Source organism: Eschrichtius robustus, chromosome 20 (genome assembly GCF_028021215.1).
Source record: "Eschrichtius robustus isolate mEscRob2 chromosome 20, mEscRob2.pri, whole genome shotgun sequence".
Lineage (NCBI taxonomy): Eukaryota > Metazoa > Chordata > Mammalia > Artiodactyla > Eschrichtiidae > Eschrichtius > Eschrichtius robustus.
The window spans coordinates 9,437,088-9,452,404 of NC_090843.1; the positions used below are offsets into that span (position 1 = coordinate 9,437,088).

At 57.8% G+C, this 15,317-nt stretch overlaps 2 protein-coding genes across 4 annotated transcripts; one reads left to right on the forward strand and one right to left on the reverse strand.

Annotated features, from left to right (window-relative positions):
* Window positions 1-48: 48 nt before the first annotated feature.
* SYNGR2 (synaptogyrin 2) lies at window positions 49-7,206 on the forward strand. 3 transcript variants are annotated; one of them, XM_068530107.1, is made up of 5 exons: window positions 49-200; window positions 2,088-2,325; window positions 2,672-2,811; window positions 2,901-3,114; window positions 5,902-7,206. In XM_068530107.1, exons 1-4 carry the CDS (start codon window positions 102-104, stop codon window positions 3,096-3,098), a joined length of 675 nt encoding a protein of 224 aa, XP_068386208.1. In that variant the 5' UTR covers window positions 49-101; the 3' UTR covers window positions 3,099-3,114; window positions 5,902-7,206. The 3 variants fall into 3 exon arrangements, with proteins under 3 accessions (XP_068386208.1, XP_068386209.1, XP_068386207.1); XM_068530108.1 differs by lacking the exon at window positions 5,902-7,206 and adding an exon at window positions 3,394-3,477; XM_068530106.1 differs by lacking the exon at window positions 5,902-7,206 and having other exon boundaries at window positions 2,901-4,004.
* On the reverse strand, window positions 5,071-15,265 carry TK1 (thymidine kinase 1). Its single transcript, XM_068530105.1, has 7 exons — window positions 15,081-15,265; window positions 14,943-14,974; window positions 13,822-13,932; window positions 12,153-12,246; window positions 6,499-6,588; window positions 6,075-6,194; window positions 5,071-5,985 (listed from the first exon to the last, which is right to left on the reverse strand). The coding sequence occupies exons 1-7, from the start codon at window positions 15,231-15,233 to the stop codon at window positions 5,785-5,787; spliced, it is 801 nt and encodes a 266-aa protein (XP_068386206.1). The 5' UTR covers window positions 15,234-15,265; the 3' UTR covers window positions 5,071-5,784.
* Between the last annotated feature and the right edge of the window lie 52 nt (window positions 15,266-15,317).

Sequence of the window (15,317 nt, forward strand, 5' to 3'; positions counted from 1 at the left end):
GGCCCTTGCCACGCCCCTGGGGAGGAGCCGGGCCGGGGGCCAGGCGGCGGGCTGGCTCCTCAGCAGTCCGCGGCTGCGGCGGCGGCGGCGGCGGCGGCGACATGGAGAGCGGGGCCTACGGCGCGGCCAAGGCGGGCGGCTCCTTCGACCTGCGGCGCTTCCTGACGCAGCCGCAGGTGGTGGTGCGCGCCGTGTGCTTGGTGAGCCGGGGTGCGGGGCCTCGGGGACCCGACTTCGTCGCCAGGCCGGGGGGAAGGGGGGCCGCCGCGAGCCTGAGAGCGCGACAGGTGGTGGCGGCCGAGGCCCGGGGGTGGGAGCGGCGCGCGTGGGGCGGGCGAGCGGGGCCCGGAACCCTCCAGCCCCTCACCCCCCCGGGCCCCGCCGCCCCCCGAACCCGGGTCCCGCCACCCCCCACCTCCCAGCCCGGGCGCGGAATGGCCGGGCGGCACCGCGGGGAGCAGGCCCGTCGCCTTGCTGGCAGTGGGAGGAGTTTGAGGCGGCTCCAGGACAGGTGGCCGGCACGCCGCGACTCCCAGCCTGGGGGAATTCATCAGGAAGGGGCTTTCCGAAGCCACGTGGGGTGCGGGGGGTTGGGGGGCAGCCTGGCGCCCTGAAATAGAGTCTCTCTTCCACTCAAGAGCAGCCCATGGGTCTGCTTCCCCATCCAAGATCAGGTGAACCCATCTGACCTCACCGTCTGCTGAGGATGTTGTCCTCCTTGTGAGCTGGATGAGCGCTCCAGCACCAGGTTACTGGGGGTGGGGCGTTGGTGGGAGGTCCTATGCTCTTGGACAACCAGAGCCCAAAGCTGGACAAGGTGTTAGCCAGCCCGCAGGCAGAGGGCTGGGCATGCGGCGCCCACACCACACCTGCCCCTGCCTGGGACTGGAGCCCTACGAGTTGCCCTGGTGGCACCCTCACCCCCGCTCTGCCTGACTGTGGGGTCTGACCCCAGGAGCAGATGCCCACGTTTCGGGATGGCAGTGCCAGGAGTCAGGCTGGCACACTGCTCCCAGCATCCGGAGTTCCGGCTTCATCTCCAGCTGGGGGTGGGGTTTGTGACTGCCACCTCCAGAGCCTATTGAGAGGGCCTTGTGCAGGCAGGCGGGGCAGGCTGGGGAGAGGCCTGGGCCCGTCCCAGAGGGAGCCAGGCGTCCAGACTGCCCCGGGTCTGCTGACATAAGGCAGGGATGAGCGGTGGCCTTTCAGTTTGGGGCGGAGAGAGGTGACGTGAGGCCTTTCGCAAGGGCCTGGATCCCCTCCCAGAGTTCTGGCTGGTACACCCCCTCGACCCCCACCCCAGTACATCCAGGGGTCTGAGTGCAGAGCTATGTCCACAGGCTTGCTGGGCAGACCAGCCTGAGGTGCCCTGTGTGGGTAGGACCCACTATGAGCGGGAGGCCAGCTGGGGTTCCCTGGGAGGGCAGGGGCCAGGATGCCAAAGAGGCCAGAATTCCTTGTAGGAAAAAAGCTGGCCAAACTGGGGAGCCCAGCAGGGAAGAGTTGGAGGGGGCTCCAGGAAGTGGGGGTCTGGGGACACTATTTCAGCTCGGAGGCGTGGCTCTCCTGAGGTGGGAGGAGTCCTCCATCACTGGGTGTTTAGGCAGAGGCTGGGTGCTGCAGAGGTGAGTCAGACAGGTGATGGGGGTGAGACTCCAAGCTTGGGTTTCTATGACTTTGTGACCCATCCTGTTTAAAACTCACTGAAAGTGGGAGTGGTTTAGGTTGGGCGATTGCCCTTAATCTTCAAGTACCTAACCACCAGTACCCATCCTCCAGGCAGACAGCTGGGCGGGCAGTCCCCTCCCAGGAGATCCCCCTCCACTCCCCACCATCCCCAGTCCAGGAATCCCCGGCCATGCCCCTTGTGACTTGTGACTGGTGTCTGGAGATAGCCCAGGAGAAGGGAGAGGGAGGGACTCACTCCCCAAGTTCAGGAGGGGCTGGGACACCAACCTCCAGCAGGGGGAACAGCAAGAGCAGAGGCCAGCGTCCAACACCCATCAGGGTCCCACTCTGTGTGCCACCTGGGGGGTTTGTCCCACGAGGGTAGCAGTCACTCAGCCCTTCCCCTGCCTCCCCCTCAGGTCTTCGCCTTGATCGTGTTCTCATGCATCTTCGGTGAGGGCTACAGCAACACCCACAGCTCCAAACAGCAGTACTGCGTGTTCAACCTCAACGAGGACGCGTGCCGCTTCGGCAGCGCCATCGGGGTGCTGGCCTTCCTGGCCTCGGCCTTCTTCCTCGTGGTTGACGTCTATTTCCCCCAGATCAGCAACGCCACTGACCGCAAGTACCTGGTCATCAGCGACCTGCTCTTCTCAGGTATCTGCCGGCTGCACCTCTATTTGATCTTGGGGTGAACAGGAGTGGCAGTGGTCCCAAGAGCTCTAGAGTGCTGTGACTGCAGGGCTTGGGAGGGGTGGGAGCAGCCCCAGGTCCCCAGACCTCCCCAGCAGACAGGCTGGCATGCAAGGATTTCTCACCGTCTGCTGAAACCCGCCGGAGCTGAGTGGGACTTGGAGCAAGGACTCCCAGGATGGCATCCTGTCCCCACCCTGGCTTCTGCATGAGTGCCCCTTACACCCCCGGAGGCTTCTCCCTCCCAGGAGGTGCCTGCCCTCCTGCCTCCTCCGTGGAGCTAACCCTGCCCTCCTGGCCTTCTCCCCAGCTCTCTGGACCTTCCTGTGGTTTGTTGGCTTCTGCTTCCTTGCCAATCAATGGGCAGCCACCAAGCCGGAATATGTGCTGGTGGGAGCCGACTCAGCCCGGGCGGCCATCACCTTCAGCTTCTTTTCTGTCTTCTCCTGGGTAAGTGGACCAGGACGGGCCAGGGTCTTGGTGTCTTTGGTGAAGGGTGGTGGAGGGCTGAGGAACCCAAACCTCGGGGCTCCCTGCAGGGCGTGCTGGCGTCCTTGGCCTACCAGCGCTACAAGGCCGGAGTGGACGACTTCATCCAGAACTATGTGGACCCCACTCTGGACCCCAGCACGGCCTACTCCTCCTACCCAGGCGCGCCTGCGGACAGCTACCAGCAGCCGCCCTTCACCCAGAGCGCCGAGACCACAGAGGGCTACCAGCCGCCCCCCGTGTACTGAGCTGCAGCCGGGGATGGTAAGGGGAGGAGGGAGGGCGCCTGGGGGGCCTCCCCTCTTCCCGGACTCCTCCCCCGAGGCTGGTCTCCCAGAGCTGCCGGCCCCTCTCGATCCACCTGGCGCCTGTCCGAGCTGACACACCGCCTGGAGAGAGAGCCCCTGCCTCCTTGTCCTGGCTGCTGGCCTCAGAGCCTCGGCCTGTGCCCCACGGGGCTTCACCCACCACTCCTCGAGGGCATTTTTTTAGGGAAGGGTTTTTGTTTAGACAGGTTTTGTCATTGCTTTTAATGATCCCCAGCCCCTCCTGGAGTAGCTCCAAGGGTCCGACGTGCTGGTTTGACAAGTGCCTTAGCTTCTCCCCAGCCTGAAGGAGCCGGGCCACGTGCAGGCCTCGGTGGCCGCCGCCATCTGGGGGTCTCTGCCAAAGATGAGGCTGTGGGGCCTTCCCCCTGCTCTGCTGCTGGCGCTGGGCTGGGGCTCCTTTCCTCCTCACTCAGGTTCATTCTGCCCCCAGCCCCCTGCCCTCTGCCTGCTCTGCGAGCGGCAGCCTATGCTCACTGCTGAAGTGTCTGCTTGCTTGGATCTGGGCTCACGACTCTGTGCCAGTGCCTCTGGGTCACCTTCCTGACAGCCTAGGGGCAGGGCTGGTGCCGCGCCCCCGCCCCCCCCCCCCCCCCCAAGCAGCACTGTCTCTGCTCCCACCCCTTGGCCGCAGGAAGGGGCTTTGCCTGATGACAACACCCAGCTTTATGTAAATACCCCACCACTGTTAGCTGGGAGGTATGGGGCACACCCACAGCCCACAGGCTGCTCTGAATGTATTGCAGAGCCTTGGGGGAAGATGCACTGCACCCTTGGATTCTGTTAGACTAATTTTGGAGATGGAATAAATGTTTTTCTCATTCATAATCTCCATTGTCATGGGTGGGGCCTCTGTCTAGGGGTAGGAGGAAGAGAAATTCCACCCTGAGGTACACCCTCTGGCCGCGGTCTTAGGAACCTGTATTTTGAACAGAGTTGTGGCAGTCTGGCCCTCCAGCGTGCCTAGCAGCTCCCTGCCACACACCCCCACCGACCCAGGGTCTCATTGCTCACGCTGCCCTCCATCAGCATCTTAAAATAGCAACTGTGCTCAGCCTGTAAACAACATGGCTTTTCTGGGCCGCCTTGCCAGGGTCCCGGCGTGCCCCTGGAGGGGCAGGGGCCCTCTGCTTCCCGTAGACAGGGCTCAGCACCTCTGCAGCCTGTCCGGGACACACACGGGGCCGGCCTGAGCGCCCAGCCCGCCCCAGGGAACAAGCCCGGCTCAGGCAGGAGGCCAGGGCCCGCAAGGCAACTCGGGGCTTCCCCTTTTGAGCCCAGACAGGGAGCTGTCAAAAGTGGGCCCCAACAGTTTCAAAATCCTGAGTAAAAACTAATAGGGTTTGGGAATTACTGTCTCACCACTGTACTGCACCTCTGTAACCTGGGACCAACCGCGAGCAAAGGGGAGGGAGAAGCTGGGGCGAGGGTGGGGAACCCGGACCCCATCTGCACGGGGCACACCTACAGCCCAGGCTCACCCCACCCACACCCGACCTAGAGCACTCTTGCCTCCATGTAAGCTGCCCACAGTGTATTTTCTGAGGCACAGCAGAGCTGGTGTTCTTGGCTCCTGAACTGTCAAGTGTCTGTTTCACAAACAAAACCTGACCTCACAGCCCCATCTGGCAGCACAGACCAAAGCTTCATCTTTCCAACCTGGGTCCCAGGCTCCTTCATCCACCCATCTTGACCTGAAACCTGCCCAAACAGAAGAGCAGGCAAACATTCCTCTCAGGACACGCTTCACGATCATTTCTCAGTTAAAAAGCATTGTGGCTAAGAGATCAGTAGTACTAGAAAATGATTTGAAAAGAAATCCCCACACCTAAATCAGGTCAGAGCTGTCTACAGTGAGACCAGGGGAATCCCAGACAGTTAAAGAGAAATACGCTTTCATCATCAACCAGTAAATTTTAATATTAGTTATTAATTTCACACACTAAAAGAGAAAAGTCACAGCCCCTGCCTTGAAAGACAAGCCCCTGGGATCTGAGCCCCAGCAGGGTGTCACCCACATGGAAGAAGCTGTAATTCTGGAGAAAATGATCGCCAGAGCAGGAAGGGCTTTCGGCCCAAAGGGAAGTAAGAGAGAACAACTCCAGCCATCTTCAGAGGGGCCAGGGGCCCGTCCCAGGCAGGGGGACTAAAGTCTTTGCACGAGAGGAGGCTTGGTGCTGAGCCAGAGGTGCTGGTGCTCTGACTTCCCAGTGAGAACAGAAACCCAACAGCAAAAGCCACAAAGGGGAAAGCAGGCAGGAGTGCCGATGTCACAGGAGCTTGCGCCTCCGGCCTCACCCCTTGGAGAGGGAGGGACTCAGGTCAGCAGTGGCCAGACCCCGCGCCGGCCTGGGGTGGATTGTGAGTAGCCCGGGAAGGGAACTGAGAGAAGCCGGCGGGCAGGCAAGGAGGGAAGTGTGATGTGCGGACCACTGGCCCGTGGCCCTTGGCCGGGGAAAGGGCGCTGGTGAAACCTCACCCCCCAACCCCCGCTTCCTCCTCCGAGAAGGCTGGGCAGCACGCAGGGGGCAGGCGTCTGCCAGGGGGCAGCAGCAGGCACGGGAGCAGGTGACCGGTCCGCCCCCGTCCTGGGTGTGGGGCCTGTGCCTCAGTTGGCCGGGCTGCACTGCAGGATCTGGTGAGGAGCAAATAGCTTCCTGGCTCCCGGGGCCTCCCCGGGCTTTCCCAGCACTGGGCAGTTCTCTTTGTTCTCTTTGCTGTCCAGCCCGGCAGGCTGAACCGAAGCCTTCTTGAAGTAGCAGAGGCGGCACACGGAGTGGTACTTGTCTGCTCCTCCGATCACCTCGACCTGGCCGTGGGACATGAAGCGCCTGGACTGAGCGGGGACACAGCACCACCCCCTCCCCTCCACCCCTCAGAGAAGGCAGGAGGGGCCACCTCTTTCTCCACGCCCAGCCTCTTGGTGTAGGCGGCCTCTCGGAAGCACTCCATGCACACCGCCGTCAGCTTCACCACACTCTCGGCCAGGGGCACCAGGTTCAGGATGGTCCCGAACGCCTGTATTCCCATGGAGAGACTGGTGTGCGCTTACCTCACCGGGTGGGCTTTTCCTTGAAACCCTCTGATTCACAACCCTGAAGCCAGGAGACTAGGCCCTGACCTTGCTTTCCCCCAGAGCACCAGCCCCCGCAGCAGGCGGCCTAGTCTGGGGCGAACCAGGGAGCTGGGTCTGGCTCGCCTGAGCGCCTGGGCTCTGGCACGGTCTGGTCATCCAGGGCGCGGTGAGCTGTCCGTCTGTGCACAGCCCAGGCCCCTTTCTCCCTCCTGGGTCCCATCCCGAGACCTGGACCAGACGCCTTACCTTCCTCTGGAAGGTCCCATCCAGTGCGGCCACAATGACGGTCTTCCCGGCATTGGCCATGGTCTCGCTGAACTCCACGATGTCGGGGAACTGGAAAGGGTGAGAGGAGGAGTGAGCTTCCGCCCTGGGCAGCAGCCTCCAGGAGCCACGACCACGTGGCCGGACCCAACGGCTCTGGCCACCCAGATCGGCGTGGAGCGCGAGAATAGGGTGGCCCCAGCCCCCCCACCCGGCACGCAGCCTGCACGTCCGCAGCAGCCCTAGTCGCTCCACCATCCTGCCAGCTTTCCATGGCAGAACCAGGCCATGGCCTTAGAACCAGCAGAGAACCACTCCAGGCCAAGCGCCCGGAACTGTCACCAGAAGAGGCAGTCTGCTACCGCAGTGGTCAAAAGCCCAGACCAGAGGCTGCCTTGGGCTTGAACCATGGTCTTGGTGGGACCCATTAGCTGTGACCTTGGCAATGACTTTATGTTTCTGAGCCCAAGTAAAGGCAAGGAGGGCCCTTGGTGGTGTTCAAGGATTAAGGACCCTCGAATAATTTATGACATATGCTATTTGGCTGAGAGGGAGGCTCTGTGTGTTTGCCTTTTTTAAAAACATAATGTGCTGTGTGACGCCTTGAGAAGGGATGAGGGTTCCACTGGCCACTTACAGAGCAGGATGGCACAGCACACCCTTCTAAATACAGGGCCTGCAGAAAGGTCACTTACTTGGTAAGTCCAATTTCATTTCAGTGGCCCAGGGTGAGGCTGCTACTTCAATGCTTTGGTGAACTTTCACTGGTCAATCGTGTATCTAGATTGGTCTTTGGGTTGGGTGAAGTGGGGAGTTCTTGTGTTTGGGCAAAGGGTCTCTCTCCAAGCCGCTCATGGAGGTGCAAAGTTACCAAGACCTGAGGGCTCAGCAAGACGAGGACCAGGAGAGGGGTTAGAAAACCTGGATCAGTTCCAGCGGGATTTACCAAAGGCAGATCTGACGGCCTCTGCAGGGCTGCCGAGCCTGAGCTACGGAAACAGCACCTCCACCCAGAGGCTCCAGCCTGGCGGCAGGTGAGGCCCCTCTTCTTCTCTAGAGGACTCATCACAGGTCACAGAAATGCAGCCCCCAGGCTGCAAGGAGCTGTCAGCCAGTGCCTTCCACCCCTACCCCCATTGTCACAAACCAGATGGTTTCCAGACATTGCCAGATATCCCCCAGGTAGGGGCTGCGGGCAAAACCGCCCTGGGATGAGCACCCCTTGCGTCTCACTCTCCCTGTCAAGCCCTCATCAGGTGTGGGTCCTTCCACACCAGGGTTTGGGGACCTCTCGGGGTCCTCGGTCTTGCCCGCTGCAGCGATGGCCACCATCAGAGACTTCAGTTCTTCCACTTAAACTTTGTCCCCTGTTCACATGCCACCCCGCCCCCACCCAAACACTGAACCCTGGGCCCCCAGCTGGGGTTCCTGAATGATCAAAGGTAAGGTCAGAGCTGCCCGCAACATCCCAGAATGCCCACTGGTAACCAACCACGTTACTGACGTTTGTTTTTATTGCCATTAAATTTTTTAGGTTATGTTATGGGTTGAATTGTGTCCCTTCCCACCCCCCAAATCCATATGTAGAGACCCTCACCCCCAATACCTCAGAACCTTATTTGGAGAGAGGATCTTTGCAGAGGTATCCAGTTATAAAGTAGGTCAGTAGGGTCACACTCCAGTATGACTGGTGTCCTTGTAAAAAGGGGAAGTGTGGACGCAGAGGGGGACAGACACAGGGAGCAGATGGCCGCCTGCACGCCAAGGGGACAGGACTGGAACAGATTCTCCCTCACGGCCTCAGGGGCTCCCAGCCTCCAGAGCTGTGGGAAGTAAATGTCTGTGGTTTAAACCGCCCAGTCCGTGGTACATGTCACAGCAGCCATAGACTCTAATACAGGTTGCATTCAAAGCGGAACTTCAGAGGACTTAATAAACGTAGGGTTTTCTTGTTAGACAAAAATGATTGCCACACGGGATCCAGGTAGAAAAGTAACAGGAGGGGTTTCTTGATGGTGACAAGTCTACCCATTTGGTTCACCTGCCGATCCAGCACCTGGGCTGACCTGCCGTGAGCCACTTCCTGAACAAGGTCTGATGAGGGGAGAGGACCGAACAGGGAGATCAGGAAGCCAAAGAAGTAGTTTCACCCTCGTCCTTATCTTGCCGAGAGGTGGCGCCCTCGTGATGCACGAGGGAAGCACCCCGGCCCTGCTCCGGTGGAGGCCCAGCTTCCTGGCAGCCAGGCTGGTGTTGAAGGCGCAAAGGCCGCAGAGGACAGGAACAAAGGATGTGACAGTGAAACATTCAACCGCTCCACCATGAATGGTAAAGACTAAATGAGAGGCACAGACCAAATCCAGAGGCAAATAAACAGGGAAGAAATATTTCCAGCATGTGACAAACTGGCACCGATTACGTCATGTCCCATAGAGGAAAGATAAACCAAGAGAAGGAGGCAATTTACAAAAGGAGAAACAGGGAAAAGGAAGTCAGCCGCCAGAGTAACAAAAGAGAAAGGCAGTTGGAACAGGATGTGTGTATGCAGCCACCGCCACCCTGCCCTCACCTCCGGGGATCTCCTCGAAGACCCAGATGCCTCTCCCCAGCCCTCCCCCCTCCCCCCGCCCAGCAGAGGAGACGCCCCCGGGCGGCTTCCAGGCTCTCCCGGGGTTAACGCCAACGTCTTTCCCGCTGACCTGGCCAAAGCCCCTGGCCTCCTGGCTGCTCCTGAGACACGCCCAGAAGCACACTCCTGCCTGGGAACCTTCACCCCGCTTTCCTTTTGGCCCCTTTCTGACCGGCCCCATAAAGCATCATCCCCACCTTAGCTCCACCCCCTCATGGTGCCTTTCTCCCCCGGCTGCCACCACCTTTTACATATTCCTCTCCCCCAACTAGAATGTAAGTGCAAGGGCGAGACCCTGGCTGTATCCCCAACACCTAGAGCATTGCTGCCACATGGCGCAAGCTCAGAAAGCACTTACTGAATGAATGAGATCGGTCCCTTGACCAGTGATTCTACTTAGTAGATAAACCCCAATACACCAGACGATAGCCAGGATGTCCGCACACAGCGTCCGTCACAGCCTGTAACTGCCACACCCAAGGGGCCAGCTCATGTAAGACATGGTACATTCATAAGGATAGGTATTTGCTGATGAGGAAAAAATGGTCACAACACGTGATATGAGCCTGATCTATAAATACGAACTTCCGGGAAGGCCATTCTGTGACTGTGATAGTCAAGACAAAACCAGACCCCTCCTAGGGAATTCCCTGGTGGTCCCAGTGGTCTCCGCGCTCTCACTGCTGAGGGCCCAGGTTCAATCCCTGGTCAGGGAACTAAGGTCCCGCAGGCCGTGTGGACCCCTCCAGAAGCATGTCTGAGTACGGACAGAACGTGAACATCGCCTAGGCTACGGTGTACCAAATGTCCCCTCTCCTGGCTAAAGGAGTCACTGCTGCTGCTTCGGCCTCCTTCTGGTCCACCCTCCCTATAGGTGAGGTTTAAGATGCTGGTCAGAATCATCTCCCTTCCCAGGACACCGAATCAAGAGCCAAGCAGCCCCCATCCTAATAACCAAGCCCTCTCTAATTAAGCCCCTCACCTACACCGTCCAGTTCCCATGCCGGGTGTCTCCCTGCAACAACAATCCCAAGTTGTTCAGTCCTGGTGGTCTCTGGACATAAGATGTCGGCAGTAAATTATGGACTTCCTTCTTATGTGTAGTCCTAACTTTTCCTAGATTACCCCTCTTATTACTGTGATAAAACAGAGATAAGACCAGGGACTTCCCTGGTGGTCCAGTGGTTAAGACTCCATGCTCCCAGTGAAGGGGGCCTGGGTTCAATCCCTGGTCAGGGAACTGGATCCCACATGCTGCAACTAAAGATCCTGCATGCTGCAACTAAGACCCAGCATAGTCAAAAAAAAAAAAAAAAAAAAAAGAAACAGAGGTAAGACCAGCACTCGGGGTGACACTGTGAGGCTGGCATGCCCAGGATCCAGCTGCCCACCTACCACCGCAGCCTCAGCTTATAGCGTGGGGTCTTCAGATGTACCCCTCTCCAAGGGAAGGATGAAGGGAGGGAGAGGCAGTCCTTTTGTCAGGTCCCATGTTGAGAGGCAACCGAGGCAGCCACCCTTGGGCCCCAGAACTTCTTGCAGAGCAAGACCCACAGGGGTGAGGGCAGAACAGAAGATTGGTGATGTTTCTGCAGTAGGTTTAATAAACACTTGTTATGGGAACTCGAGTTTGACTTGCTGGCCAGGGAGGAAGTAGCCATAGAAACAGGGAACAGAACTGTGGGGGCAGGGACTTCCCTGGTGGCGCAGTGGTTAAGAATCCGCCTGCCAATGCAGGGGACACAGGTTCGATCCCCGGTCCGGGAAGATCCCTCATGCTGCAGAGCAGCTAATCCCATGCTCCACAACTACTGAGCCTGCGCTCTAGAGCCCATGCTCCGCAGCAAGAGAAGCCACTGCAATGAGAAGCCCACGCACCACGATGAAGGGTAGCCCCTGCTCTCCGCAACTAGAGAAAGCCCGCGCAACAACAAAGACCTAAAACAGCCAAAAAATAAATTAATTAAATCAAAAAAAAGAAGCGGACTTCCCTGGTGGTGCAGTGGTTAAGAATCTGCCTGCCAGTGCAGGGGACACGGGTTCGAGCCCTGGTCCGGGAAGATCCCACATGCCACGGAGCAACTAAGCCTGTGCACCACAACTACTGAGCCTGCGCTCTAGAGCCCACAAGCCACAACTACTGAGCCTGCGAGCCACAACTACTGAGGCCCGTGCACCTAGAGCCCGTGCTCCGCAACAAGAGAAGCCACAGCAATGAGAAGCCCGCGCACCACAACGAAGAGTAGCCCCCGCTCGCCGCAACTAGAGAAAGTCCGTGCACAGCAACGAAGACCCAATGCAGCCAAAAATTAATTAATTAATTACTTACTTAAAAAAAAAAAAAAAGCAACAATGAGCTAAACAGAACCAAACCCTCCCTATACACCAGTGTTGAGAAATCAAATGTTTTGTTTACTGTAAAAAAATTTTTTTAATGTATATGGTTTATTTATTTATGTTTGGCTGCGTTGGGTCTTCGTTGCCGCTAGTGGGCTTTCTCTAGTTGTGGCGAGCGGGGGCTACTCTTCCTTGCGGTGCGTGGGCTTCTCATTGCGGTGGCTTCTCTTGTTGCGGAGCACGGGCTCTAGGTGCACGGGCTTCAGTAGTTGCAGCACGTGGGCTCAGTAGTTGTGGCTCGTGGGCTCTAGAGTGCAGGCTCAGTAGTTGTGGCACACGGGCTTAGTTGCTCCGCGGCATGTGGGATCTTCCCGGACCAGGGCTTGAACCCGTGTCTCCTGCATTGGCAGGCGGATTCTTAACCACTGCACCACCAGGGAAGTCCCTAAATTTTTTTTTTTTTAAGGTACAATAAATTCCATATAACAGTAACACAGAAAGCAGTAAAGGGAATTCAAAGGGTATTCAGACACTAGTTAAAGCAAGTTAACTTAACAATGTTTACCTTATAAAAATATCAGAAATTGAACCAATAACCTCCAAATTAGTAGAGGAAAAAGGGGGACAGTTGAGTTCACAGGAAGAGTGCTATCAGGACAAGTCAACTTACAAACTGCCCTTCGTCGATGCCTATAACAGCCACGCCCAGGGCCTCCTGGGCCACGTCCCGGAGCACGCAGGCTGGCAGGGCCTCCATGGTGTTCCTGGGGACAGAAAGCCAGAGCGTGAGCAAGGCAAGGGAGCCCGAGGAGACCAGGAACCAGAATGAGGGTCCAGGGAACCGGTCTCATGACCACCCCCTACCTGCAAAGCAGGCTGAGATGTCTGCCCAGAGCTTTGAGAAGTTAGCACCTGTGGGAAGACATCTGGGGAGAAGAGTAAAGGCCTTTGTTTGGAAAACCAGTTATTCAACAAGAGCTATTTCACTTCACGCTTTGGACTGGAACTTGGCAGTGCCCAACGTAAAGCTCAACCCAGATGCAAAGCTCTTCTCTGCTCTGCTTAATGTGTGTGTGTGTGTGTGTGCACGCACGCGCGTGTGTGTGTGTGTGTGTGTGTGGTGGGGTGCAGACAGGGTTACTTCATCAGGTACAGTGCCTGGGGCCCAGGATGCTTTGGGGACGAATGAAACATTTTAATTTCTTTTAAAAATCAGAATAAATGTAACTCAGTCAGGATTATCTTTGTCTTTATATCAATGCAGTCATAGAGTATAATTTTTTATTTTTTTCTTTATAGAGGAAGGGGCCCATGAAGGCAGAAAGTCCCCAGGGCCCATGAAAGTCCTACCATGGCCCCGGGCAGACCATTAGCACCAGAATCTAAGACTCGGAGCCCCGTGCCCCAGCAGAGATAAGCCACGAACACCAACGAGCAGTGCAGTGACCTAGAATTCCTTCCGTTTGACTCCTCTGGCTGATTAAAGGATTTCTCAGAGATCATAGAGCTATTAACTGGCAGAGTCAGGATTCAAATCCGCATTCATACTGCTGCCTCGTGTGTCCTGAGGGGAGATTCCTACCCAGCAGAGTCTGAAAGTGAAAGGCCCTGTGTGTGGGAGTGTTCCAGTGCTGGGGGCTCAGGTAGATGATGAATCTGGAAGACGAGAAAAGTGTCTCAGGCTCCAAAACATCAGGCCCTAAATGCTGTACGGAATGGCAGGAGTGGTACTAAATTTAACCTCCCAACCTCAGGCGGCAGACTGAAATGTCCACAGGGCACAGGCAGATCAACGTAAAAGGGGGATGCACAAAGGCCACGAGACAGGGAGTCGGCGAGGACAAGCCAACTAAAAACTTAAATAAAATTCAGCCTGCAGGTCAACAAAACCAGTCTGCAACCTCCACATAGGTCAAGAGCAGGGTTTCTCAACCTTGGCCAGACATTACTGACATTTGGGGCTGGATCATTCTTTGTTATGGGGCCGTCTGTGCATTGTAGGATGTTTAGCGGCATTCCTGCCCTTTACCCACTAGTTGCCATCAAGCCCTTACCTCCTCCTGTTGTGAAAACTAAAAAACGTCTCCAGACATTGCAAATAGACTCTAGCAGGCAAAATCACGTCCCGTTAGGAACCACTGGGCTAGAGCCCCAAGAAAGGCCAAGTTCTAGGGTACCTTGCCAAGCAACCTGGAAAGTTTGCAGATTTGAAGGGTTCGCTGCCCAGCATCAGCATTATTAACCATCCTCTCTAACGAGTTCTGACAGTATGTTCTGTGACTCGTCACTGGGCTTCTCACAGAAGGTGTGAGGACAGGACAGAAGGGGCAGGGACTGACCGGTCATGCGTGGAGAAGTTGCTGCTGTAACGCGTGTCTTTGGCATATTTGATCACCAGGCACTTGTACTGGGCAATCTGGAAGCGACGGACGCGTCTCATCAGCTCAGTACTGCAAGGTAAGGCCCATGCATAAGTGTGGGCGAGGAAGACCCCATCAGCACAAGTCGGGCTCCCACCAATGGATGGGAAGGCTGCAGGGCAGAGCGTGGGGAGGACCAGTGAGGACCGAAAGGGCCCACACAGAGAGTTCAGTCTAGACCCAGGAGGGAGGAGCATGTCTGGGGCTGGTAGTCATTCTCTATGGGGAGGGTGGCAAAGAAGGGCCCTCAGGTGATTCAGGGAAGGGCTGGAGGAGTGATTTTGTCGGGGGCAAAGCAAAGACCACATGCACAGGAGAGGGGTTCAGATTCCATTCCAAAGTAATCTCACCCCACAGTTCTTCACATAGCCTGAACTAACTTCACAGAACCTTTTGGTGCAACAAGGGAAGCGCTTTGTCTCTGAGTCCAAGAGCCCACCCTGAGCCCACCCTGAGCCTCACCATCGTGGGCAAGGGATTTGAGCTGGAGTGATCCCCCAGCGCCGTATAGGAAGGGGGGCCAGGGGAGTTACTCGGGGCTCACTGGGATTGGTTCTATCACTTCAGGGAAGCAAAGGCGCCAGCGCTTGACTCTTCAGTGTGGAGAGTGACTACGCTCCTGGGCCATCTAAGGAAACAGTCACGCTGGAAGGAAGCCACACATACTGCAAGGCGCACAGGGCCTGGCCACCGTAGACGCACCCTTCAGAGAAGGCTTTAGTGAGGGGCTAAACGGTGAGCAACTGTGACCAGCTCCCGGAAGGAGCGGTGGTTGAATGATCCCAAGGGGAAGAGGTTTCGACCCGGACGGGAAGGGGAGGAGCGCCTCCTCCGGGAGGATCCCACGGAGGAGAGGCGTCCTGGGCACGAACGCGGGGGGTCGGGCAGTGGGGGTTGCTCTAGAGGCGGGGCTCTGAGAGGGGCGGCAGGCTCGGGGTCGGGGGGCGTCAGGGCAGGAGGACGGGGTCCCGGGGATTGGAGGAGAAGCAGGGAAGTGGAGGAGGAGGTCCCGGCCCACCCCCGTCCCGCGAGGCCATTACCTTTTTCCTGAGAACATGGGTCCGAGAATCACCTAGGAGAGAAGGAGAGGTCACTGGGTGCCAGTGCGCACAGACACCCGGGCCCCGATCACGACTCCGACCCCGATCCCGACCCCGACCCCGCCCCGCGGCCCGCACCTGGATCTGCCCCCGGGTCTTGCTGGGGGAGCCGGGCAGCACGGTGGGCAGGTTGATGCAGCTCATGGTGCCTTCAGGGAGATCACAAATCGAGGAACCTCCGCCGCCGCCGCCCTGCAGGCTCGCGCCGGTTCCCGCGCCGTGCTTCTTCATCCCCGGCGCGCGGGCCAATCGGGAGCCGGCGCCGCCGGCCCGGAGCCAACCAGCGTGCGGCTGTGGGACCGGCGGGAGATTTGA